The sequence below is a fragment of the Leptodactylus fuscus genome, chromosome 3, assembly GCF_031893055.1.
Source record: "Leptodactylus fuscus isolate aLepFus1 chromosome 3, aLepFus1.hap2, whole genome shotgun sequence".
NCBI lineage: Eukaryota > Metazoa > Chordata > Amphibia > Anura > Leptodactylidae > Leptodactylus > Leptodactylus fuscus.
In genome coordinates, this window is record NC_134267.1 from 129487343 (window position 1) to 129512343 (window position 25001).

General features: G+C 38.4%; 1 protein-coding gene across 12 annotated transcripts in view; it reads right to left on the bottom strand.

Annotated features, from left to right (window-relative positions):
• Nucleotides 1–25001, bottom strand: part of RIMS1 (regulating synaptic membrane exocytosis 1) — a 340018-nt gene that overhangs the window by 114034 nt on the left and 200983 nt on the right. For 4 of the 12 annotated variants that reach the window (XM_075268323.1, XM_075268322.1, XM_075268325.1 and 1 more), the window contains 4 exons: nucleotides 21527–21616; nucleotides 18074–18145; nucleotides 13924–14027; nucleotides 7199–7228 (listed from right to left, as the gene is read on the bottom strand). In XM_075268323.1, coding sequence (XP_075124424.1) covers nucleotides 7199–7228; nucleotides 13924–14027; nucleotides 18074–18145; nucleotides 21527–21616 — 296 coding nt within the window. The remainder of the gene's footprint in view (nucleotides 1–7198; nucleotides 7229–13923; nucleotides 14028–18073; nucleotides 18146–21526; nucleotides 21617–25001) is intronic. The other 8 variants (XM_075268331.1, XM_075268332.1, XM_075268335.1 and 5 more) reach the window with 5 other exon arrangements.

Genomic DNA, 25001 nt, shown 5'->3' on the forward strand with positions numbered 1-25001 from the left:
CTGTTTCTCAGCTCATTCACCACTGAATCTCTAAATATAATCAAATGAAAGAAAGAAACAATCCTCTAGATCAGTGGTTCTTAATCGGGGTTCGATCGAACCCTAGGCCCTATGCACAGTTCATTTTGTGTACCAGTAAAAAACATATACCTATGTCTTGAATTTGGAAAAAAATCATATTTGATTTATCACTAAAGAAGGGTTCGGTGAATGTGCATATGAAACTGGTGGGTTCGGTACCTCAAACAAGGTTAAGAACCACTGCTCTAGATCATCTCAGTGAACAAAGTGGTTTAAAACCTAAAGAGCAGCCATCCCAAGAAGTCCCTAAAACTAGTTGACCCATTTTTCAGACATCCAAGGTGCAAAAAAGCCATGACAAATGTCATTTTTCAAAGACATCTTGCACCCGAAGGGTATCTCTTTTCATGGTTTCTCCATACATTTGAGTGTATGGAGGGATCCATGAAAATGGCCAAAAATAAGACTTCTAAATAACGGTCAAGTGACATTCAATTCAGTGCTACCATTTGACGTAAAAAAAAACATACGTCACAAAGCCATTACCGTATATACTCGAGTATAAGCCGAGTTTTTCAGCACAGTTTTTGTGCTGAAAAAGTGCTCCTCGGCTTATATTCGAGTCATTAGGGTAATTTTCTGGTAGCAGGCCAGGATAGCAGACCCCGCCCCACCCCACACCGCTCCATTACACGCCGGGTGACGTGGCCACGTAACCTGGCGTGTGTCTGCTTCCTGGCCTGCTAGCAGAAGTACCGTAAGTACTTCTGTAGATTTTAATGTACAGCATCGCCGCACTCCTGGCAGGAGCGTGGCGATGCTATGGGCCCCGGCACCCGCCCCGGTGTCTGGATGCCGGGTCTGTAAATGTACTGGCGCCGCTCTGCAGAGCAGTCGCCATAGAAACCGGCACCTCCGCTGTAATGCTTACAGCAGAGATGCTGAAGCTTATGCCTGCGATCTCTGATTGTAGGCATAAGCTTTGGCATCTCCGCTGTAAGCATTACAGCGGAGGTACCCTCCCCTCTCCAAGTTCAAAATTAGCCCCCGGGGCCGGTCCCCACCGGCCCCATACCTTTAAAGTTGCAGGAGCCGACCTGTTCCGATGACAGCCGGGAGCCTAATGAAGGCTCCCAGCCTGTCATCGCTATATTACGGTTGGTCTATGACCAGCCGTAATAGTAATGTAAAGAATCTCCCATAGACGGCAATACACTTGTATTGCCGTCTATGGGACTTGCAATCAAATGACTGCAGGTTCAAGTCCCCCAGGGGGGGCTAAAAAAATAGTAAAAAAAAAAAAAAAGTTTAAAAAAATATAATAAAAAATAAAATAAATAAAAGTTCTAAATCACTCCTTTGCCTAGAATACATATAAAGGTGGGTTCACAGCACCTGATCTGTTATGCAGGTTTCCGTTTTCTGTCGGCAGAAGACAGAAACCGACATTCAGTGTCTGTGGGTGAGCCGTCTTCTGCTGCCTATGGTGGAACCGTTTTTTTGGGTTTTTTTACCGGACACAAAGTCCTGCATGTCCGACTAAAAAAAAAAAAAAAACGGTTTCAACGCGGAGAGCAGAAGACGCTCACCGGTGGACACTTTTCAAACCCATGAATGTTTCTCGGACAGGAAACGGAAACCTGCATAACAGAGATTGGGCGCTAGTGTGAATCTGCCCTCAAAGTAGAAAATGACTGTGAAACACATACAGGTATCCCTGTGTCTGAAAGTGCCCGGTCTACTGAATATAGGGTACCTGCAGTGCTTCTATTCCGTCGGGAAGGGGTTAATAGAACCACTGCAGATACCCTATATTCAGCCAGGCTGAATTCCAAGTGGGGGTAAAAAACCCAGTCCTCAAGCTCAGGGAAGGGGCAGACAGACAACCAAAACACCCCCTCCCCTCTCCCAGCACCCAAGAACTTTGCCATTTTAATTTTTGAAATTTTCCAGTAGCTGCTGCATTTCCCCCCTAGGCTTATACTCGAGTCAATAAGTTTTCCCAGTTTTTTGTGGTAAAATTAGGGGGGTTGGCTTATATTCGGGTCGGCTTATACTCGAGTATAAACGGTAATCACTGTAGTGTGAATATAGCGTTAAACACACCAATTTATCTTTATATTAGTCTGACTGGACAATATTTTGTCAGATATCTTTATGTGTACAAACATCCTTCTCGCCATTCCTATAGGCATTGGCTCAAAAAACTGCAGCAAAATCTGAAATGAAAACACAGCTTGTTTGCAATGTGTGCCTTAAAGTGCCTGCACACAATTAGAATTGTATCATGTCATGCAATATGAAAGTCTAAACCAATAGTGTAGCCCACACACAGAAGAATGACCACCCTTGTGGCCCCTTCAAAGTAGAATGTTCACCTTGTGGCTTCCATCCAACAGAATGCCCCTCCTGTGGTCCCCAAATTGTAGAATATGCACCCTATGACCCTCAAACAGTATGATAACCATCTTGTGGCCCACAGGGCAGAATGGCTCCCTTCTGACTTCCACATAATACCATTTACCTGTCCCCCACAAAGTAGCATTGCCCCTTGTGGCTCCCCAGTAAGTAAATTAAAACGCACCTTGCCCCATTCCCCAGAATCCAGTCCAGTCTCTTCGGCTTAGAGCAGCAGGAACAATATAGTGACATCTCTACATTTTGCTTGCCTGTGTCCTAAATGCAAGCAGCAAAACTAAGTGCTGAATGGTGAGACCAGGAAGCCATTATGCGCCACGGTACTTTCAAAAGACACAGTTGAAGCTGCGACCTACTGTATCCTGGGATAACCCCCTATATCCTCTTAATCCAGGATGGTTGGAAGGTATGCAAATGTACATCTGAAATTTTAGAATGCACACACCTGTATCTGTAAAATTCAACACTGTGTGAGTCTGTTTTCTGGCAAAATGTACAAATAAATTGCAAATATGAACGTTTTCGAAAAGCACCAGTCATAGGATGGTAACATGAAGGTCTTGAAACTTATTGTTCCATAAAATATGGGCAATTCAATTACTAAAAATAGAAAGAACAGAGTACAGATATAAATGTACCAACTTTTTTAATTGCAGTAAGTTATTGCACATTTTTACGTTGAATTTCAGCACATTTTTTTCTGTGCTATTGGGCTTTTACATAGTTAAATATGATAAACATTACTTCAATTTTAAAAAGCGTGCAGTTCTTAATTTAATAAAATGCTTTTAGTTCCCCCCAAAAAAAACTAAAAAAAAAAACCCATGAAGGAGTTATAGGCTTTTGTAGCTGAAACAGGAGAAACTCCACAAAGAGTACGCGCTCCCATGTGCTTTAACATTCACAGTTTTATGGCAAGTGGAAGTCATTATTGGAAAAAATAATTTGAATTTTTTCAGTTTTCAGAAGGCATTTAAGAGATATCTTGTACTAGAAATAAAGTCTTAGGGTGCATGCACACTACGTAACGCCGGGCGTGTATGAGAGCCGTACACGCCGGCGTTACAGCAGGGCTGCCGAACACTTCCCATTCACTTCAATGGGAGCGCTCGTAAACGCCGCTGTTACGAGCGCTCCCATTGAAGTGAATGGGAAGTGTTCGGCAGTCTGCTGTAATGCCGGCGTGTACGGCTCTCATACACGCCCGGCGTTACGTAGTGTGCATGCACCCTTAGGGGGCATTCACACGGAGTAACGCTGGGCGTGTATTACAGCCGTACACGCCGGCGCTACGGCAGACTGCCGAACACTTCCCATTCACTTCAATGGGAGCGCTCGTAAACGCCGCTGTTACGAGCGCTCCCATTGAAGTGAATGGGAAGTGTTCGGCAGTCTGCCGTAGCGCCGGCGTGTAAGGTTGTGATACACGCCCGGCGTTACTCTGTGTGAATGCCCCCTTAGGTTCAATAAAACCAAAACTCAGGAATTTGCAAAAAAACCCAAAGTGAAGTAAGTGAAACAATACAGACCTCCAAGAACACACCATTCCTAACATATAAGGACACATTCAGTCCGAATTAATGACGCAAATCCCACCCTGACCATGGGTCGAAATACCCAAACTAGGAGTATCATATGGATCTATGGCCTTAGTTTCTGAAGGTAGTGATGACATCTGATATGGAGATCATAAATATAAACCTTCTGTAGTGTAGGAGACAGTAACGTTAAAGAAAACATATTTTCCAACAATGTAATGATCTAATGGCTAAAAGCCAATGGGGTAGGTTTACTATTGAAAATGTGTCAGAATTATGGTGTAATTTGCACAGTTTTAGACAATTGCATGGCATGGGTGGACCTTATTGGAAATAGGCAGGGCTTGCTGGGAAGGGGCCTTAAAAGGGTTGACCACTTTTAAACCAATATTGAGAGACAAATGTTTGCATAATAAAAAGATACACAATTTCCCACTATACTTTCTGTATCATTTCCTCAGATTTTTTTAGATCTCTGCTTGCTGTCATTCATTCTGTTACTTTTAGTGGATAAAATTCTGGCCATGTGATTTACAATCCATGGTCATGTGATGGATACACAGCTGCAAAGCTTGTTACCAGGCAGACATCTGATTACTGTACTGTGGTTATAACAAGCTGCGCGCCTTGACATTATATTTGGTGAAGGGGTCACTGTAGGAAATTATACTGTGTGTAAATGGCTAATCATATTGTGTGGTGGCCAGTAAAAGCAAGGTTTTATTGCATGGGGCCAATAAAGGGGATCTTTTACCGTGTGGGTGCCAGGAAAGAGGAACATTATGCTGTGTGGGGGAAGGGTTGCCCAAGCCAAAAGTTTGCTATGGGGACCAATATTTGTTAGCTACACTCCTAAGTTCTACATATATTATTTCCAGAAATATCACTGGTTGAAAACACACTAAATAGGGATATTTATATGCCTCTAATACAGGGATGGCCAACATTTTCAGTTCGGTGTGTGTCAAAATTTATAAAAAAAAACAACAGCATAACTTGGGTGGTGTGTCCCTTCTAGAAAAATCCATAATTTTGTGATATTTGTAGCTCTAATAACAAAAACAAATAATTCTTTACTTTATTGCTCAGTGACTTTTTTGTTGCTTAATTTCGTTTGATACATTGTCAATTGAAGGTTGGTATTTTGTACTATTCAAGACCAGAGAGGTTTTGCAGAGTTATTTGTCTCTGATTGGGTGTTCTCTTCCACCAGTATTGCTGAGCGATAACTGTGGTGGGTACACTGGCAGCAGGGTGAGATTTTGGTAGCTGCTTCAAGATAATGGTCAGGGTGTAAGCAGCACACATGCCTAAGATGTCTCTCCTATCCCACTGTAGTCACTGGAATGGACTTTGGTCCAGCCGTGTGCTGCTGACAGGGCAACTATGGGACACAGTTCTAGTGTTCCCAGCTGTCTAGGTGCAAGTCTGCAATAAATTTAGTGTGGGTGGGAACTCTGGTTTCACTGTCTAACCCTAACACCAATTTCACTAATGGAGGTAAGATGGCTGCCGTTCATGCAGTGCTCTCAGCAGGAAGCAGGAGAGTTGCCCCGCCTCCAGATGCTGTCAGTTTTCTGTGTGTCAGCAAAAACATCTAAGCGTGTCTCTTGTGATAAACATGTCATAGGTTAGCCATCAGGGCTCTAATACCAACTGTAATTTGAAACAGTGCTATCTCTGGAAATAGTATAAGTAGAATTTCAATCTTAGTGTCATATGAAATAATCTCATGTTTCATAGAACACCAGAAACTACTTTTTTTATGAGTGGGGAGTGTTAACACGTTCCGAATCAGCGGTGTTAAAACAGATCCCATTGCTTTCCATGGCAGCTGGCATACGTGTGCTCCCCATAGAAATAAATGGGCTGCTTTTTCCCAATTGCTGTCAATGTGTATGCGCGTATCAAATTGAAAGCAATAGGGAAAAAAGCAGCCCATTCATTTCTATGGGGACCACACGTATGCTGGCTCCCATAGAAAGCAATCGGATCTGTTTTAATGCCACTGATTCGGAACGTGTAGACGTTCAGAATCAGCGAGAGTATACTCCATGTGAAGGGGCCCGTATACTTAGTTCCTTGCTTCCATTGTAAAACATTTTTGCCTGATATTGGAAGCCCCCTTCCTCTGTCAAGGGTTGCTATTAACTGTATTATCTAAGGATTTAATGAAGCAATACTATAGACTACTCAACACTGTCTCAATGTAAGCAATATGAGCAATACGGACATATAAAGGAAAACTGCTTTTAGAAGTGTTCCTGTAATATGTTGAAAATGAAAAACATAGATCTTAAACCCATAATGGGATACTAACACTTGAAATACAAACCAAATATACTGATATAGATATTTAGTGGATAAATAGGTGTTGGCAACCACTCATTCACATACACATATGTTTTTCAATTGGGAAGAGGCAAATAAGTCAGTGCCAGGCTGACCCTTCTCAACCCAACAGTAATTTTTAGAAGGTCCTCATACACATAATCAGTGGGTTTGGTTGGCAGTAATCTAATGTGTATGGCTAATTTAAGAGAATCAAGAGAATTTGAGATTATTTTGGATAATGGATAAATATATGCTACCAATGTCTGCAGGGATGATATACATGTATGATTTACCACTTGAAATTACTGTTTGAATATTTCAAGTATCTGTTTCATCTTCCAAGACATCCCTATCTCATTTAGTCTGTTCTCTTCTCACTAAAGCATTTTTATCTGCAAAAATATAATAGACAAAGACTGTCTGCCAGAAAATCCCCTATAACTGACTGGTTGTGTCTGTACATGCTATGGAACATTTTATACCACAAAGAGGATGCCCAGCTAGTTTACGGTAGTAAAATCTGGCACTGTCAGTTAAAGTGGAGTCTGTTCGCGGAGTAATAATTAGTATAGATAATGGGGATGAATTACAAAAACACACATAATCGAGGATGAGTGTGGTAGCAGTTTCAAGAAAATCTTGTTTTTCTAATTCTCAAAAGTATATCCTTTAAATAATAAAATATACATTGTTTATCCGACTCAAGAAATGTCTGCTAATAGAACACTAGAATAACCTGTACGTCTTAAAACCCACTACCTCCTTATCAGGTCAAGTGTGCAAATAGTCCAACTTTAAAACAGATGGGCAAACCAGGATGGTCAAATGAAATATCTGCTACATTGCACTAACTCAAAGATATTCAATATTGATTGATTCATAATTACCTGTTGAAGATGAGCTATAACTCTCTCGTTCTTCAATGATATAATGCATAGTATGATGAGAAACAAAAGAAAGAAATCAGCAGAGTATACATTAGACAGATATGTGCTACAGAAGACAAATGAGAAACACAACACAATATGCTCCAAGGAAAAACAAAGTAGTATGGTCACTTTATTAAACACACAGAATGTGAAATAAAAGGAAACTACAACAAGGATTGAATAAAGTAACATCCACAGAGGTTTGCGAGATTTAGAAATATCACTTCAGTAAGCTCTATGAGGGCTGATGAAATCGTGAAGCATGATGTCACCTTAAACAACACTTCACAGTTGAATCTACAGTCATATCGAACAGTGGTGCTCAACTTGTGGGACGTGTACGCCAAGGAGAACATTGTGCTGTCTCAGGGGGAAGTACTGTAGAATTGGCATATCTAGTGAGTTCTCAGGTTATGAGGCTCCTGGAAGGCTAGTGCCACCAAACCACGCATCATCTTCTAATACTAAGGCACAGCGACTGCCAAACAGAAACAGGCATGAGAAGACATTGGGTCAGGGTTAAGAGGGCGAGTCTCCTCTACAGAAGCAGGTAGTCTGTGTTGAATAGACAAAGTTGTTGATCTATGATCTAATGAGTGAAAACCTGGTTTGAAGCCAAAAGACCCTGAGAACATTTAGTGTGTCTCTGCCACAGGTATCCCCGCAAAAGGATTTGCTTGGTGCATTATGTACACCTGTTTATCTTTTCCACTTGAGATCGGGAACAGGTTCTGTCACATGACAGACACCACAGTGTTGGGGGTACTCGGCTGGAACTTTTACACAATTGGATATTTGACTTGAAAAGGTTGAAAAAGAATATGCCTCCTTCAACAACTGGCCTTATTGTCCATAGCTGCCAAACTTAGCTCAGCTTTTGATTCTTAAACTGCTCTGTAAAAGTTACAACAGCGCTGTGATCAATTGCGATGGGCAACAAGTCATTTTTTCTGCTACACAGTTTGGGGAATTAAAATATTTGAAGCCATATTTACTAATCCTGTCTAATATATAGACAGTGTACAGTTAGACAAGGCAGTCTAACAATGTGCCAAACTTGGTGATTTTCCAACACTTCAGTCTAACTTTACACCATATATTAGTTGGTGTAAAGTTGGACATACACTATTAGATAGCAGACAGCTATTACTTCTGATCCCAAATATACACGTATACCTGCGGAGGTTGAGTGTGCATGCTATCTGAGGGGATTAATATATACATTCAATATAATCTTTCTTTAAAATCTAACACATCTGATCTTTCTCCCAACATCTGCCATCAGGGGAGATTTGGGACACCGTCTAGAACGGGGGTGCCCAATACGTCGATCGCAATCTATCAGTCGATCGCGAAGGACGTATGGGTCGATCGTGGGATCGGTGTCTATTTTTTGACAGCGCAGGCTGAGAATCATCTCCGGACACTGGCAGGCCGGGGCCTTGCACTCGTTCGCAGTCAGGGCTGCGGCGGCCCCACCTGCCAGTGTCCGGAGATGATTCTCAGCCTGCGCTGTCAAAAAACAGACACCGGAGAGCTGTCTCCTGCTCTCACGCTCCACTCTGCCTGCAGGTCCCGCCCCCTGGCCCGCCCGGCCCCGCCCCACAAGAAATGGATAGAAGATCTTATCCATTGGTAAGTTTCTAAAGTAGCTCACATGCTCAAAAAGTGTGAGCACCCCTGGTCTAGAAGAATGGCTGGCCAATAGTGGTGAGCTCTATGTTTGTCTACAGAGTATAATCACTTTTACAAGCAAAGATCAGTAAAGCCTAGTACTAGTAAAATGAATCATTTTTTATGTAGATTTACACTGTGAAATGTTGTAAAACACTGAAAAGTTGTGTTTGCTTTTAAAAATTTATTTTAAATTAGGACACACATTATTGCATTTGTGTTTTGTATGGAATAGCGTATTGTACCACTTTAACTGGCCATATGAAGAATTTTGTTGTAGTTTTCCTTTTAAACATATTAAACATAAATAAAATAATACAAATAGAATAAAATAATGAGCTATCAAATCGAGTTTATCAACAACTGCAGTCATTTGTGCCCACTTTTTAATGATTGCAATCATTTGCATATTAAAGTTTATTCCTTTAATCAAATGACACAACTGTTAATTAACATCTTATAAAGAGTTATATTATTTTATTATGCAAAACAACACAATTAAAGCATGAATGCTACAAAACATCAAGGAAATTAATTAAGAACATGCTGAAATTCGGCAAGACATGCAGAGATATAAAGACCATGCTATCAAACATTTCATTTCACATCCTTTACTGCACATTGAGAACCATCTAATATCATAACTACTGTTTATCAAATATCTGTCACTGGTATTGCACATTACCTAATACAGTAGCTTACAATAAAATATACATGGTATTTGCTATGTATAGTATATTAACACAGCAAACAAACACTTTTTCATGGCTCAATAGTTGCCCTAGTAGCATTGTATGAAACATAAAGAGCATTCAAAGGGAATCTCAATAAACAGAAAGAGATTTCAGCAAATTCAATACTAGCCAGAAACAGCAAAACATACAGTACTATAAAAGACCCAACGGCGTAGTCCAAATCTACATCACGAAGTAGTGTAACAGATTTCATATATAAAAAAACCTTGCAATCTATGAAATATAACCATATATATTTCTATCAATTTTCAATACATATGGGACTGATCAACCACTAGGAAAAAGAAAATCTACCCCTGTCTCCCGGAAAAGAAAATCTTTTTTACATTCTTTATTAATTTTTAGCAACACATAAGATAGTCTGTTAGTGTCACTGCCTAGAAAACATAGAAAAATGTCAAATGCTTTTGTTGTTTTAAAAAAAAGTATCACTTCACATAAAAATGATAGAAAATAATAAATTCTATGCACCTCAAAACTTACTGTACTAATAAAAACGTCAATCTGTTGTGCTAAAAATAACCATTTTACAGCTATGTGTACTGAAAAATAAACAGAATATGGCTCTTGGAACCTGGAAACATAAAAATAACTTTTTTTTTCTGAAAAATTGACCCTTATTGTGCAAACTTAAAACATAAAATTAACACTTTATGCTCTTAGTTTTCAAATTTCCTGTGTAAATTAAGCTGATCAATAAATCATATGTACACAAAAAGAGTGCCTTTGAAAAAACCCACCTCGCAAAAAATAAGCCCTACACTAAATATAAACGTTATGAATCTGCCACAAAAAAAAATACATATAAATTTGTAAGGCACGATGAGCCATTATTTTAAATACCCTTTCTAAATTATAAATTGAATGTTTGGCAACAATTTACCATATGGGCTATAAGAGCAACTAACTGAGAAGTCAGTCAATTCGGGTAACTAACACCATCTTTATGTTGAATCTTGTTTTAGTCAAATTGAATGAATTTTTTATGATATATATTAATTATTATATAATGGATATTTATCTGCACTACAATAGATAAAAGGACCAGCTTTCAATAGACGAAACCACGGAAAGAATGGGAGATAACACAGGTCATAACATCAAGCCCAAAATGTAATTTGCAGCGTCTGTAGGGTCTAGAGGGCATTGTATTTGCACAGGAAATATATGACAGCCTGTAGCTTTTCCTGCTTCCCTTTTCTTTTCCCCTAGAGCAGTTTCTGAGATTATCATTCCCCACTGCTTCTGCTCTCTATTATCTAAATTGACCTTACTGTTATAGGTGCTAGATTAGATTAAAAAACAGTATCTCCTTTTTTGCCTACTTTGTTTTGTACCACTTGTGGCCATGGGTTGTGTTTGGTAATGCAGCTAAGCCTTATACAACTGAATGATACTGAGCTGCAATACTAGACACAATCCAGGGACGAGTGTCGTGCTATTACAGGTTAGCGGAGGCATCTTTTTTTAATCCTACAAAAGTCTCTTTAAATTGTATATTATCACATTGCTCATAATGCAGTTCCCTAACATACAAGCACTAGATTATAAAAGGTAAACCCTGGTTTTAAGAGTGCCAGAGCGCTGGAAGTGATCAGTAAATAACGTAGGAGGGAGATAACGCTCTACTCTTTATTTAATTGAAAATTAATTTTGCATTTTGAAGAATTCCCCCAGGGAAAGAATTGTTCAGGATCAGTCGCACATCACTACTGACATCTGTGAAGTCAACAAGCTATCAGTTTAATTAATTAGTCTCAAGTAAATTGCTCAAGCAAGGACTGTACACTGCAAAAAGGTGCCAGCATTCCTCCTGAGTACTTATGCATCACTAGGAAATCTTTTCACAAATATTCAGCTTTTTTATGTGGTCCTAGGGTCTGTAGAATCCATCTAATGATCTGTAACCAGCACATCCGTGCCATGCAAATTTTAGGGTGATGACAGGACACAAATTGTAGTTCACATTATTATTAACCACATCATTATAAAAGTCCCAAAGCCATTTTCAAGTATCATATATTTCAAGCGCACTCAGAAGATATGGAAAAGATCAGAAATAACGTATTTGTTATCAATGTTTCCAACTTTTATAGTACAAGACATAACCACACCAACTCACAGCTCACATTTTACCATAGGTTTATATTATGTTCTGCAAATCATATGTGTGCATTGAGAGTGATGGTAACACCAATAACAAATAGCCAAGGAAATCTGTCCAAATTTCCTTTGGACATTGTTAAAGGAGATGGTCCACCATGCAATGCATAGAGAGCAGCATTAATCCCTCATAATGATCCGCAGAGTAGATGATCTCTGTATAAAACCCATATAACCAAATAGATACGAACAGTAGTTCTTGCATAAGACAACTCCTTTAAGCTATTAGTAGTGCCCATAGCTTCTAACTTTTTAGATATGTATGCGCAGTAGAATTACAATTGGGTTAATACTTTCCCACACAAAAATAAAAAAGTAACATTTTCAATAACCAAATATAAGAAAGTGGGGAAACAGGCCACCTAGACCCCACTAGATGGACCATTTTCCAGATTCACCAAATAGGTCTTGTACTAGTTAGTATAACAATGATTTGGCCACACACTTATGAACAAAGCATCACATAAATAATCGGATACGCAAGTGTAAAGATAATATTGATAAAGAGAAGACTTCTGTGTAGAGCTCCATCTAATATTCATCACCATATGACTGAACCTCCATTTTAAGATGTTGACAGTCTAAAAGAATACCCCAATTTTTATTGAAAGTCACAAGTACCATATTTGCAATGGAATCAGACGAATATATACGAAACTGAATGTTTTTATGGGAAGCCGGAAACTTGTCCAGTTTAAACACTATGTTCTGTGTTTCATAGCTCAAAATTTCATATTCATATCTCATATTTGACCAAGATTACATATGTAACTGATCTAGGTATTGAAAATAAACATTCCATAGATGAAGTTCCTCACAATATAATATATAAAGGCTATAGAAATATTGGGTATACATAGACACAGGCAGTCAAGCTAAGTTTACCTAAAAATGTACAGACCATTAATATTTTTTTTTTTCACATAAGTTTGCTGTAATTGTAGCACAAAAATAAATCCAAAGAACATACTACTTCCCTTTCCATATATGTGGTAAATATTCAATAATATTTATATGCGTTATATAAATATATTTAATACGAGACCTGACATCAATAACCTCTCTGAGGAGAAACTAATTTTTTTTTAAATATTAAAAATCTATTAAGCGCAATTGGTAATGTGCATTATGCCCAACTTTCGGTGTATACAACTATAGCTATATAAGGATTGAAGACGTTAAACACTGAAATATTTTGCGCAGCTTCAGAGTAACAGCTCAGTCTAACTTGTATACATTCTTTCAGCTCATAGTACATACTATATACAATATTCTTGTAATTTCCCGACACTGTTTAGTGTCATCTTATCAGAAATGTATTAAAGCATAGGCTCAATATTGCAAATTAAGTCGCCCCATCCAACATATAATGTGTTATAAAGGTAAAGCTACATTATATAAAAGTTATTTTCAGGATATATAATGAAATTTTTCATGAGACAAAGATAAGTACATGCTTTACACACATACAGATAGAAAGATATGATCGCAATCTTATTGATCATTCAAACAATATCTTTAGAGATTCTATCAATCAATCTATCTATCTTGATAATAGTAGAAGAAAGATCATTCTAAACAACGTATCAAAAGGACACATTATGTTTTATGTTATTTACAAGGTTGATTTGCAATAACCACATCCCACAAAAAAGGAGATTCAAATAGGATCAGATCCTTGCATATCAATACACAATGCAACTATTAAAGTAGTAAAGTTCCAATATTACCAGCAGATTATGTAGATAAACATTGTTTCACATGGATAATCAGTGGCTACAATACTATTATATAAATAGCTGCTAAAATAAGTTTTGCTTCTGTATCAAGTTCATGGTTTGGTCATGGTAAACTTATACTAGCAAGATATCGGTTAGTAATGTTAAATGCTCTATCACAAAAAACAACAAAAATGCACAGATATAAAAGGCAGCCATTACTTGACATGAAACTTTGCATGAAGATTTACACTGAATGGTAAAAAACACAGTGAGTACATTAATATTCCACCAATCCACACCACTTCAAAGCTCATTGAACATACAAAGGCACAAAACACTGTTTGCAAGTGTGGCTGGTCACTTGGGCTACCTTGTTCTACACTGTTGCTTCTAACTGGGACCTGTGGAAGCTGCCTTCCTCTCCGACTAAATGAAGAGTCCACTGTAGATGAATGACCTCCTACTTGATGGTTTCTGTAAAGTAAGAAAAAAAACAAAAAAAACAGGTTAGTTAGGACAAAGATATAACTAAGCTATGCCCTTAGGATGGCGACCAACAGGAGGTTGTGGGGTGCAAAGCTCTTTATGTATTTAACGTCACCACTTTGACTCAAAATCTACTGTAATTAATATAACATTGCTTCAGAATAGAGAGAATGCTTAAAGATTTCATAAACGTATACTGTACTTATAAGGTGAACTTCTTTTGATGCCAAGTCATTTCCAAACAATCCATTGGTGGGGAAAAGTGGGAACTCAACTAATCTTAGGGTAAATAATGCCCATAAACATAAAATTAATAATGGAAACATTTTTCAGAAAACAAATAAAAAAATTTTTTTTTATTTTTTTTATTTTATTAAAGACCATCCACCTGAATATACGCCATATAATACTATATTTTCAGGAGCATCATCCTGTGGAAAAACCAACTGTTTTCTGGAGGTCTCAGGAGTTCAACCTTAAGATTGAGGCTACGTTCACATCTACAAGGGGTCTCCATTAGAGACTCCATCGCAGTGTCCGCTTTTAAATCAGCAGAGGAGAAAGTCCTGCAAAGACCCTTTCAGTTTTAAAAGATGGGACCGCCCAATGGATCACTCCGTGTGTTACTGCTACTTTAGTGGTCTGTATGACTGTGATTTTGATCCTCCAATAGATGATACTTGTGTGAACCTATGTATGTGATGAGATAAACCTATAACCTGACCAGTTAAAAATGCATGTTACCTGTAAGTCTGTGGGGGCTGAGCAGATGAGTTGCTATGTACCTTTAGGCCGGGGCCCCAGGGGACGTAAATGCCTCGATTTGCCCGCAGCAGAGACACTGTGGGAAAAATCGCAGCGTTGTACAGTGCAGGCAAAGTGGATGGGATTCATGCGAATGTCAATTATATCTACAGAAACACCAGCGGCTTTCCCGTAGATATAATGTTAAGAGAAAGTCAGCGGAGGAAAACTGTGAACTTTCTCTTAAAAGCGCTGTGGAAAGAACCGCAATGCGTTCACACAGCGGTTCTTTCCGTAGCGCTTTAGCGCTGCGATTATGGCCCGTGGGGCCTTAGCCTTAATGTCCTAGTGCATTTTCTCTATGGAAGACAATAACTAAAAGGATTCTAATGTGTATGGGCTGGTTTATACACACAGTGCAAAAATTTGAGAGTATGATTTTGTGATACAGTAGTTGGCACATATTCAGGTATATATCCATAAATAGGTAAGACAATGTATAATGAGGTAGCATTTAAAATGTTTCCTTAGGTCTGTTTCCAATGTACAAACAAAGGTGACATGCAGGGACATTATTATAGGTAAAGTGAAAGGAAAAAATGCCTTGGGGGTCTGTCCTACCCTCTTCACAACCAGATAAGAACAGAAGGAGAAATGATAAGATATATTACAGTTTATTACAATCATATGTACTCTTCATTTACACAGAGTTTGTTGAAATGACAGTACCTATTTAATGTAGTCGATCGAATTATCTTATGTACACCATATAGTTCTGTACCGCAGTACCATGCAGAGCATTTTTTGTATACTCTATATTTAGAAAGCATATGGTACTGTTAGTTTGCTGTGATTGATTTTATACGATGTAGACAATTAGATTTTTAGGTTTCACTCATAGTATGGTTTATCTCAAAAGGTAGAGCCCCCGCAAAGCATTGCATACACATTGCCCTATTGTAGCTAAAGATAAAGATCATTTACTAAACCAGGGCAATAGTTGCAAGTGAATTCACTTGTTGGGACAAGGAAAGGTATAGGAACAGAAAAAGCTAAAAGCAAATATTGTGATAATAAGGAGATATAAAAAGTACTACAGTATAGCTGCAAACAAAAAGAGATCGTGCAACGGTCTGCAACATTCAATCCTTAAACATAGACTGTATGTACATGAATCAGATCTGTATCTTTTCTGTCAAATGACAATCATCCTATAACCATAGGTCAGGGGTTAAGTGTCTGACCCTTGGCATCTAACCACTGGGATCCCCAGCAATCATGGGAATAAATCTAGATCTGTACCCTTTGTAAAAAAGAACAGTAGTGTGCATGCTCGACGACTGCCACTCCATTCACTGTTATGTGATTCCAGGAACCTTATAAAAGTGAATGGGGCATTTGCAGACTCCCATTTTCATAATCGCTGTATTGAGACTGAAGCACAAGGGTGAGAGATAGGTACATGTGTATGTACATGTAGCACTCAGTACAATTTATATTTCTTTACATATAAAATGGATCTAACTTTTCAGAACAGTCTAAAGGAAAGCCTAGCCTAATTGTCCATGCCAATCAATAAAAGAGCAGCTTTCCTTTTACCTCAGTACTAAAACTCGGATTGGTTGCTTTGAACAAGAAGGCCTGTTTTGTTCTGTATAAATAAGGACCGCTATACACACACACACACACACACACACACACACACACACACACACACACATATATATCTGTATCTACATAGATAGATAGACAGATACATGCATACATAAATAGACAGTGTATATATGCATATATATTTGAAGCATGCAAAAACGAGGCATCAGGAGAACAATATAATAGAGTTTATATCCCTAATGGATATATGGCAAATACTCTAATAGTAATTTTTTTTTTTTTTTTCAACTGTGATTTTTATTAATTATTTTTTTTTTAAAAAAAGAACAAACAACCATATACTAGAATCAACCACTAGAACAACAAAAAACAGTCGAAACAAGCAACAATGCAATTAAACCGTAGGGCAAAAGGGCAAAAATAAGTGACAGAAACAGCGGAGAGACAGGGAGACACAGGACTAGAGACAGGAGACAAGGAGGAAAGGGAGGGGGGATGGGAGGGATCAGAGACCTACTAGTAATTTCACAATACACATACAGAAAGAACCATTATAGGGAAAAATCCTTTGAAAAAATAAAACAAAAAGCTTTACTAATAGCAGAAAAAGACAAACTCTCCATTACTGGTAATAAAAGAAAACAGGATTTCTAGTTGACTTTTACTGCACGTTGTACAATATATTGGCTGACGCCAATATACTGCAATAATCCAGTAATTTCACAAAGTCTAGATTTGTGTTCTATTATTTCACTTTAAACATTAGGCTTTTGTTAGAGAATGTGGAATTTCTATTTGTAAAGATAACCCATATATTCTACCATTTACAGTAATACTGTAATTGATGATTCTGATACTCCTTGTCTATAGAACAGAGATGAATATACAATAAAAAAAAAAAAAAAAAAAAAAAACAGATATGCTACATGTGGATCAGGAGCAATTTTTTTTGAAAAAAATGTCAGTTATTTCAACAACCTGTCTGTGGACAGACAACTTTGTATAACTACTATTTATTTGAAGGGTCCGTCAACATTAAATAATCGATTAGTTATGATCTGCTAAGGAACCTGACAGCAACTATGCAATTCCATTCTAGTGTCATTTGCTATATGTGTAGTTTGTACACATGTTGGGTCCTCTCTATAGCCACTCTTCACATTAGCTATAGATGACCATCAAAATTGGATTTTACCCCTTCGTTCACATCTGTGTTTGGTAATCCATTCGGGGAGTCTGCATGGGGACCCCCCCAAATGGAATACCAAATGCATTTGCAAGCGGTGTGCAATAAAAGCACACAGACCCCATAGACTATAATGGGGTCCGTGTGCTTGCTGCAAGATCTCCGCACTAAACATACGGAGAGGAAAATAGAGTGTACACTACTTTCCTCTCCGCATGTTCCCTGCGGAGATCTGGTGGCAAGCTATGACTCCCCCGAAAGGAATACCAACGCAGATGTGAACGAGGCCTTAGCTGCAAGTGGGCCAGGATTTGCACTTTGCTGTAGCAGTACATTCAAAATACCATTTTAAAGTTGGATTATAGTATGCAAAGAAATGTCCTTCGCATACTAGACAAATTCCTTTTGTAAAGCCCACAACAGGTTAATAGAAGTGCACTCTATTAATGCACTCTATAATGTATCTAAGAATGCATTAAAAACCTCATACCTTTTTACTTCAGAAACAGCGCATTTATTGTTTGCTTTCTGGTTGCTAGCTTTTTCCATTTTTCTGGGCTGCCTGAGATGAAGTGATAAATAAAAAAAAAGCGAAAGCAACAAAAACAACCCAATAATAATAAAAGGAAACAGCAATGAAGAATGAGATTACATGTAAAGCACTGAAATGATAAACGTTATAGGCATAAACTACAATTCACTGTACATGCAGAAATGAATAAAATAAGATGCAAAATCCTCTTTGAAACAAAGAGAAAATTCCAAAAGCTGGAATACACTACTAAATACACGACTGGTAATGACTAAAAATACTCAATGTTAAAGCTGCTTAGACAGATTTTCTGTCCTGTACATCTACTCTCATCAAAAGCTGGAACAGATCCTAGTACAAAACAGAAGGAAAATATTCCCTAAGGAAATGCTTGGGAATATTTCCCTTCCTCTTTGTACTAGGATCTGTTCCCACTTTTGATGATAAAAAGAGCATGGGAGTGTGGATCTCCTGCACAGTGTGTGAAAGCAGCCTACAAAGTACGGATTGGAATGTAATTCATGAATATTACTAATGAAAAAGAACAATCACAATACTCAATAACATAAACCAATGCTTGCTTCTCCATAAAAGCCACAGACATGCAGTACAAAACAGTAATGCAGAAGGCTTGTTCTGATTGGACAACCACATTTTGTTGGTTGTGCTCCTGGTGTAAAGCTGATATCAGCAGTTGTTGTCAGGAAAAATAACAATTATGTAACATTATTATGTAAAAAAAATAAATAAATAAATCATGTGACACTGAATATAACTACTGAGGATCATATTGTAGCGTGACAGCTAAAAGGGGTCTTCTGGCTAATACTATTTCTTTAAAACGTGTCTGCAGTTATAAACAACTCTTCAGTACAATATAGGTAAAAATAAGAAACTTTATAAAATATCTGATTTAAGGAGATCAGTTTTTTTCCTCCTTCTTTTCTTCAATCTGACTGCTGCTTACATAGGATTTCATCTTCTGTATCCAGTCTCACATACAGAATTTTATGGATAAGGGATGGGTTGAGTAGGGGCTGTTGACTAGATATCAATTTATTGCCTTATTCCATGCACTGGTAGCCTGTTATTTACAAGCCTAGCAGTGTTATAAGAGCACAGAGTAGCAGGGTGTAGCAGCTGCAGTTATTCGAGTGTTTTTTTTTTTCTAGCAGCCTCTTCCTCCCTCTTTATAGAATAATATATGGAAAGTAACTCATCCTGAAACTTGGAGAATAAAACATACATTTTTAATAAGATACATTACAAAGTTTCTAAGTTTCTCTTCTCCACCTGCAGTACTTATGCAAAATTGTTTATAACTTGAGGTATACTTTTAGTCTGAGAAAAGACCAGCACAAATCTATTAAGCTTTGGTTCTGACTTAATGTTAAAAGAAACGTGATTGAATAATACTTGAATATACTATAAATTTGCAGGTAATGAAATAAAAGTTTAAAAAAAATAGCAGGTAGTAAGAGCTACTCACTAGAAATGACAAGCTTCTAAAGATGGGACATATGTAGCCTTTCATCCAGAAAAAAACTCTGTAGGGCTCATATACAATAACCGAGTAAGTCTGTTGTCTAGATTGGCAAATGCCTAACTTGCATTTTACGCTATCCATCCCCTTGTAGACAATGCTTAAAGGGATTCTATCATTGGCTTTAGTGATTTTATCCTGCTCTTCTATAGAGGATTTAGAAATGATAATACTATGGGAATAAAATGAGGATATGACACTTAGAAAATACTTAGATAGCCTTAAAGAGGACCTTTCATGGTTTGGGGCACAGGCAGTTCTATATACTACTGGAAAACCGACAGTGTGCTGAATTCAGCGCACTGTCGACTTTCCCAATCGGTCCCGGAACCGTAGCTCTTTACAGTCAGAAGGGCGTTCCTGACAGTCTGTCAGGTATTTCCTTCTCCATAGCAGCGCCTATCGCGCTGTACAGTGTGAGCGGGGAGGAACGCCCCCTCCCCTCCTGATAATACTTGACTATGGACGAGCACTGTGAGCAGAGGGAGGGGGGCGTTCCTCCCCGCTCACACTGTACAGCTCGATAGGCGCTGCTGTGGAGAAGGACGTTCCTGACAGACTGTCAGGAACGCCCTTCTGACTGTAAAGAGCTACGGTACCGGGACTGAAAGCTCTTTACCCGGGGCACAGATCGGGAAAGCCGACAGTGCACTGAATTCATATATAGAACTGCCTGTGCCCCAGACCATGAAAGGTCCTCTTTAAATATATCACCCCTCCATGAAGATCATGGAGTATTTCCTTACATACTTTCATAAAATAATGACTGCAGATATTTATCAGTAGGGTGGTTTATAATACCTGCAAAAATCCTATTATGTTGCAAATTAAGGGTATTCAGGCTATATAATAGATAATACAATGCAGTACTAGACCTTAAACCCTGAGGAGGGCCCCAAACATAAAACCATAACACTATTCTATATGGAATTAGGTAGCAGATCCATTACAGATTTTACATTTGGGCTTAGCAACCTCTGTACGGTATATCCCATTGTTAAAAAAAAGTCCCGCATTAAAAACTTAGATACCACATGCACCGCACAATGTGTATTAATTGTCAGAGGGAGTAACAAATAACATATTTTTTTACCAGCAAAGAATCAAAAGAGAAGAATTTAGCCATATTTTAGTAAAGATGGCTAAAAAAAAAATCTTTGAAACCAATCTTACAAAATGCAACCTTGGGAGTTATGTGCTCACATGATATCCAGAGATGAAGACCCATAGTAAATGATAGCAGCACAGTTATGTGTCAGTCTACACTCCAGTAACCTTCATTTCCTTTCTTAACTTTCCATTTCTGGCGTATCCTACTTAAGTAGTACTATCATCTATCATATAATATCTGCTTTTTGCCTTATGGGGGCAAAATAAAAGTTTATTTCATTGGCAGTAACATATTTTCTTAATAAGGATGATATTTTTTTACACTATATTATAGCATGTTATACACTTTTATTTATTTGTCTATATACAGATGTAACATAATTAATCCGAACTGTTGTAGTGTGTTACCTAAAGGGGCAATGGTTAACCCCTTGCAGTACCCCACACTCCAATGGTTTGACCAAAACCTTAAACAACCATATTTTTTTAATCTGGTCAAGATCTTGTCATACTATGCTATGAAAAAATCCACCAATGAAGTTGTCATTACTTAACCCGGGCAATTATGACTTTTACTAACACACATCACAATATTGACAGGGCCTTTTGGAGTATAAGAAATGGTACAAGAGAATTATTATGCACTACACACTAATAAGACACAAATATACTGGTGGTATAAAATATCAAATGACGTGAAAAAAAGAAAAATGAAATCACTAAAACACATGATAAGAATGAAAAAGTCTGTTTTATACCTTTCTCGTTCTGGTGAATGCAAACTAGTATCTGGTCTCAAGCAGTTGGTACTAGCACTTCGAGCCCTGTCAAGGGAGGGCTGTAGTTCACTAGTGCCAGTGCATTGCATCCAATGGTAGAAGAGAAAGAAGAATAGAAAAGAAAACAAAGAAAGGAATACAATGTTAGAGATAAAATCATAAAAAGTAATGTTTTCTTAGCATAAGATGTAAAATCATCATGACAGTTAATGCTTGCAGGGATATGAATGTGCCCTTCTCAGTATAAACACGCTAAGTTATGAAGCCAATAAACTGCAGGCGCAGAACTCACCTGGGCTCTATACTTGTCTGGGGAACGGTAAACTACTTGAGAATGTGTTTACAGAGAGAGACTCTATGGAGTTAGCATTTACCTTAAATCTTTTCATACTTTTCCAACTTTCAGAACAGTATAAACTGTTTTCTTGTAGCCTATGGCAATCTCTCAGATCTTGTCTTACAGAGCAGAAACAGGTTCTGGGTAGTATCTGTCTATATTTCCCTCTATTCCTACTATGTAGCTATAATATCCATATTTAAGGTTTAATATATTACAAAGAGGCCAGGGTGGTGACAGTACAACACCCACATTGTGGTCAATTGGTAGAGCAGCAGATGAATCTATCAGTGACCAAAGGTGGCCATACAGAATGCACAAGATTACTATCAGCCAAACCTAGTTTCTGCTGGATCGGCCAATAAACTGTAGAAGGAAGTGTCTTGGCAGAAACACCCATCCACATGGGGGTTGTCAGGAAAAGAAGGATGCTGGATTTAAACATACCTAAGCCTTGTTTTCTTACAGGAGGTAAGCCGCCACTAGAGGTGTCCAGCAGTAGCTTTCTCTTGTCTCCCTTTTCAGAATACATCTGCACCGGGTGACCAGCAACTGTTCTTGGTAGAATGAGTGTTCAGCTGACAACAGTCTGAAGTGTACTGAGAGCTGTCCACTTGCCATACACTTTAGATAGCTGTCAGCTGAACGCTCATTTAGTCAATAGCTACTCCTTTCACCTCCTCACCTGGCTGAAGGTGCATGTGTTCTCAATAGAGAAAAAATGCTGCCTTTGGGGGTTGCTTATTGCATTTTTAAACAAAAGATCTTGCATAGTCAAATCCAAAAGAGACAATTTCATTTAATATCTGTTGTCCAGAGAAGTTCCAATGAAAGGTAGTGTAGGCTGCACTCCAATTAGTCACAAGTATAGAAGCAGGGTTCCAAACCATTATATTCAATAAGTAAAGGACTTCACATTCAGATCGATGAGAAAATTTCAATAATGTGTATATTTGCCACACATGAAAACCACCAATGTAATGATTTTGAGTAACGTATATATTTCGGTCATGTGTCCTTCCTCAGACTCTCCAGTGTGGATCAGGGAAAAAGAAGTAGATAGTCGCCAGTGCACAGGTAAATGCAGTAATACCGCTTTATTACCATGCCTTCCACATTACCATGTTTTTCTGCACACTGGAGGCTATCTACTTCTTTTTTTCCTGAACCAGATTGGTGAGTCTGAAGAAAGTCTTATGATGCAAACTGTTACGTTACTCAAAAGTATGCTAAATTGTCTATTGTCACGTGTTGCGAATGAAACACATTAATGCAAATTTGTCACCAATTTGAGTGTGATGTCTTTTACTTACTGCTGCCCTGGAAGAGGCCTCTATACACATTAGATGTTTGGCCTATACCAACATAACTAGCAGGTTTGGCCAACCATTCATCTATGTCTATGGCCACCTAAAGGCTCTGTTCCCACGGAGTAACGCACTTCTCATTCTGACACATAAACACGTGTCAGAGTGAGGCGCTTTAAAACAGATCCCATTGACTTCAGTGGGTGCCGGCTAACGCGCGCTACCTATTGAACTCAATGGGAGGCTTTTTTACCTATTGCTTTCAATGTGATACGCGTGCATCACATTAAAAGCAGTAGGTATAAAAGCCTCCCATTGAGTTAAATGGGTAGCGCACGTAAGCCAGCACCCATTGAAGTCAATGGGATCTGTTTTGAAGCGCCTCACGCTAGGTTCACACCTGCGTTCGGCACTCCGTTCTGTGGTTTCCGTTTTCTGCATGCAAGAAGACGGAAACAACAGACCCAATCCGGCCGTGAGCGGCGGTGAGCGTTTTATGCTGCATGTCCGACTCTGTGTCCGGATTTAAAAATCTGGTATCGCGGCGGAGAGAATAAAACGCTCACGGCTGGACAGCTTTCTCACCCATTCAAATGAATGGGTGAGAAAGAGTCCTGCAGGTTTCCGTCTCCTGCCTCTGTTTTGTGCAGGAAACGGAAACCTGCAGAATGGAGGCCGGGCACAGATGTGAATGAGCCCTCACTCTGACACGTGTTTACGTGTCAGAACGAGCAGAGCGTTACTCCGTGAGAATGGAGCCTAACTTGAGATACAGATACAGTCCAGACATTTATACTGGTACTTTAGACGGCTAAGTAATAGTCCGGCAGAACCTATCACTAGCTTCAGCCTCTTTTCTAATCGAACTGAATTATGACAAACTAATAGGTGGGAAAGGAAAAAAATAAATCACATGATCTGACTTAGGCTGGAAAAAAATACATGGCATGTCATGAGAGAAAACAATAAACAGAAAAATATGCATGTTCTGGGGTCTGAATGTCCTTCTCATTCCATGTACTTGTAGAATCTAGTGTTGAACAAAATGATTAGAATTGCAGGATAGCTCAGATTCCACCTTTGTCCCAGATTATTGTATGTGACTATGGAAATCCCAAATTATATGTTCACCTGTGAATATAATTTTACAGTTCGGATATAGAACTATACATGAAAAGCTGAATAACTTTGTAAATTCAATACATTGCATAATCTCCAATGACTCCTTACTGATTGGCTTTACATAATGCCTGCAGAGTTATATTGAAAGTCTAGTTTTTATATCAGGTACTAAATTGTAATGTGATATAAGAAAAATGAAATATTGCGCTGCCTTACTGAAGTTCAACTGAGCTCACAACATGCTTGTAGAGTGAGAATATAGCAATATGCATAATTCAGTTTGTAACTGGATTAGCACAAAGTACGTAATACAATGAATTAATACAGCTACTTACAGTACTGTTTATAAATTATTTCTACGTACAAACAGTACTTTGGTGTTCAATTGCGGTCAGAACCTTCAAAGCATACCTACAGTTATAAACACCTTTTCATACATGAATAGTGCACCTGTTTTGCTTTTCATTTACTAGACTGATTTCCTCTTTCTTATCTTCAATCAGACTGTTGACATATAATTTGTCTCCATATTCTCATTAAACACAGAAGGCTATGGAAAAGGGAGAGGGAGGCTGCTGACAGATGGTTCATTGATTTATTGCCTCCTTTTGGGCAGTGTAATGTCTTACCTAGAAAATATGGCAGTGTCATAAGAGATATCCCTCACTCACAAAGTAGCAGTCTTCTC